A 1,763-nucleotide genomic window follows, 5' to 3' on the forward strand; every position below is an offset into this window, starting at 1 on the left:
ACACTGGCGAGAAGCCCTATCCATGCATGGAGTGTGGGCGCCGCTTTCGGCACAAACCCAACCTGCTCTCACACAGCAAGATCCACAAGCGATCTGAGGGTTCTGCCCAGTCAGCCCTTGGCTCAGGGAGCTTCCAGCTTCCGGCTGGACCACTGGAGCCCTTGTTAGAGTCCACTCCTGAGGTCCTCCTGAGGCCTCTACAGGAACCTGCCTCAGACCCCCTCCTGGGGGTCCCTCCAGAGCCCCCACAGGTCCAGGTTGCTGCCCCCTCTTCTCTTTACAGCTGTGGGGACTGTGGCAGGAGCTTCCGACTGGAGCGTTTCCTCCGTGCTCACCAGCGACAACACACAGGTGAACGGCCCTTCACCTGTACCGAGTGTGGGAAGAACTTTGGAAAGAAGACCCACCTGGTGGCTCACATACGGGTCCACTCAGGGGAACGACCCTTTGCCTGCGAAGAGTGTGGACGCCGCTTCTCACAGGGCAGCCACCTGGCCGCCCACAGGCGTGACCATGCCCCTGAGCGGCCCTTTGTCTGCCCAGACTGTGGCAAGGCTTTCCGCCACAAGCCCTACCTGGCAGCCCACCGCCGCATCCATACTGGTGAAAAGCCCTATGTTTGCCCTGAATGTGGCAAAGCCTTCAGCCAGAAGTCCAACCTGGTGTCCCACCGGCGCATCCACACAGGCGAGCGGCCTTACGCGTGCCCTGACTGTGACCGGAGCTTCAGCCAGAAGTCCAATCTCATCACCCACCGCAAGAGTCACATCCGTGATGGCGCCTTCTGTTGTGCCATCTGTGGTCAGACCTTTGATGATGAGAACAAACTCCTGGCCCATCAGAAGAGGCATGATGTCTGAAAGCGAGCAGGAGCTGTTGAGGGGAGAGAAAATGTACATTGGGACCAGGGTCCCTGTGGGCTTGACGGCCCTGGCTGGTGGGGATATAGCAGATGGGATGGATGGGCATCACTGAGGGGGGTGGACGAGGAGTGAGGTGAGCCCCTTTAGAGAGGGAGTCCAGCTCCCCTTCTCCAAATAACCTACTTTGTCGTTGAAAGGGCCTTAGCCTTCCACCTGGTGTTTCTAAAGCGATGCTTCCCACTGTTTTGTGCCCAGAAAAATTAGCAATAGCGGTGTGATTTACCCATCGTACCCTTGGGCTGAAGAGCCACCAGTGGAAAAATCCTTTAGCCTCTGGTGTCAACTGCCTTAATGTCCCTTTGTCTTTTATTTAGAGTCCCTTCAAATAATTTTGGAAGTAGGTATGGTTTAATTCTTCGTAAATAAACACTTGGGGAAGAAAACTGGACCAGCTAGATATACCCTGGGGAACCTCCTGACCTTATACAGCACCTGGACTTTGTCCAGCATGGGGTAAACAGAACTGTTCTTAGCAGTCCCATCACTCAGCCTCCTGCATAGGCAGCCAGACCTAGACTGACTGCTGGTAGTTCTGACATCATTCCCCCTCCTGAGAGCCCCTCCCAGCATAGGAGTCCCTCCTGGGTGTTAGCACCCCCGTGGTCGGGTTTTTGCCTGAACCCCTAACTCCTCCACTCCTGACCAACCTCCAGAATTTATGGGAAGGACAGGCTCGTTGATTGGGTATTGCCAGCTGTAGGAGATAACTGGGTGAGTTTTCAGCATTTCTAGTATGTGGCATGCAGCCTCTGCTTAAACACTTAGTTTACAGGAATTTCCCTGCTTCCTGAGGCTCTGCTTCTAATGTAGGATAATTCTAATGGTTAGAAATGCTTCCTT

General features: G+C 54.6%; 1 protein-coding gene across 1 annotated transcript; it reads left to right on the forward strand.

Annotated features, from left to right (window-relative positions):
* Positions 1 to 2: 2 nt before the first annotated feature.
* REPIN1 (replication initiator 1) lies at positions 3 to 860 on the forward strand (the record flags this gene model as incomplete). Its single annotated transcript, XM_006887286.1, has 1 exon — positions 3 to 860. A coding segment is annotated over one exon (858 nt), but the record flags the coding sequence as incomplete, so codon positions are not given.
* Positions 861 to 1,763: the final 903 nt, after the last annotated feature.

The sequence above is a fragment of the Elephantulus edwardii genome, unplaced genomic scaffold (assembly GCF_000299155.1).
Source record: "Elephantulus edwardii isolate Elephantulus edwardi_28Jun2011 unplaced genomic scaffold, EleEdw1.0 scaffold00055, whole genome shotgun sequence".
Classification (NCBI taxonomy): domain Eukaryota; kingdom Metazoa; phylum Chordata; class Mammalia; order Macroscelidea; family Macroscelididae; genus Elephantulus; species Elephantulus edwardii.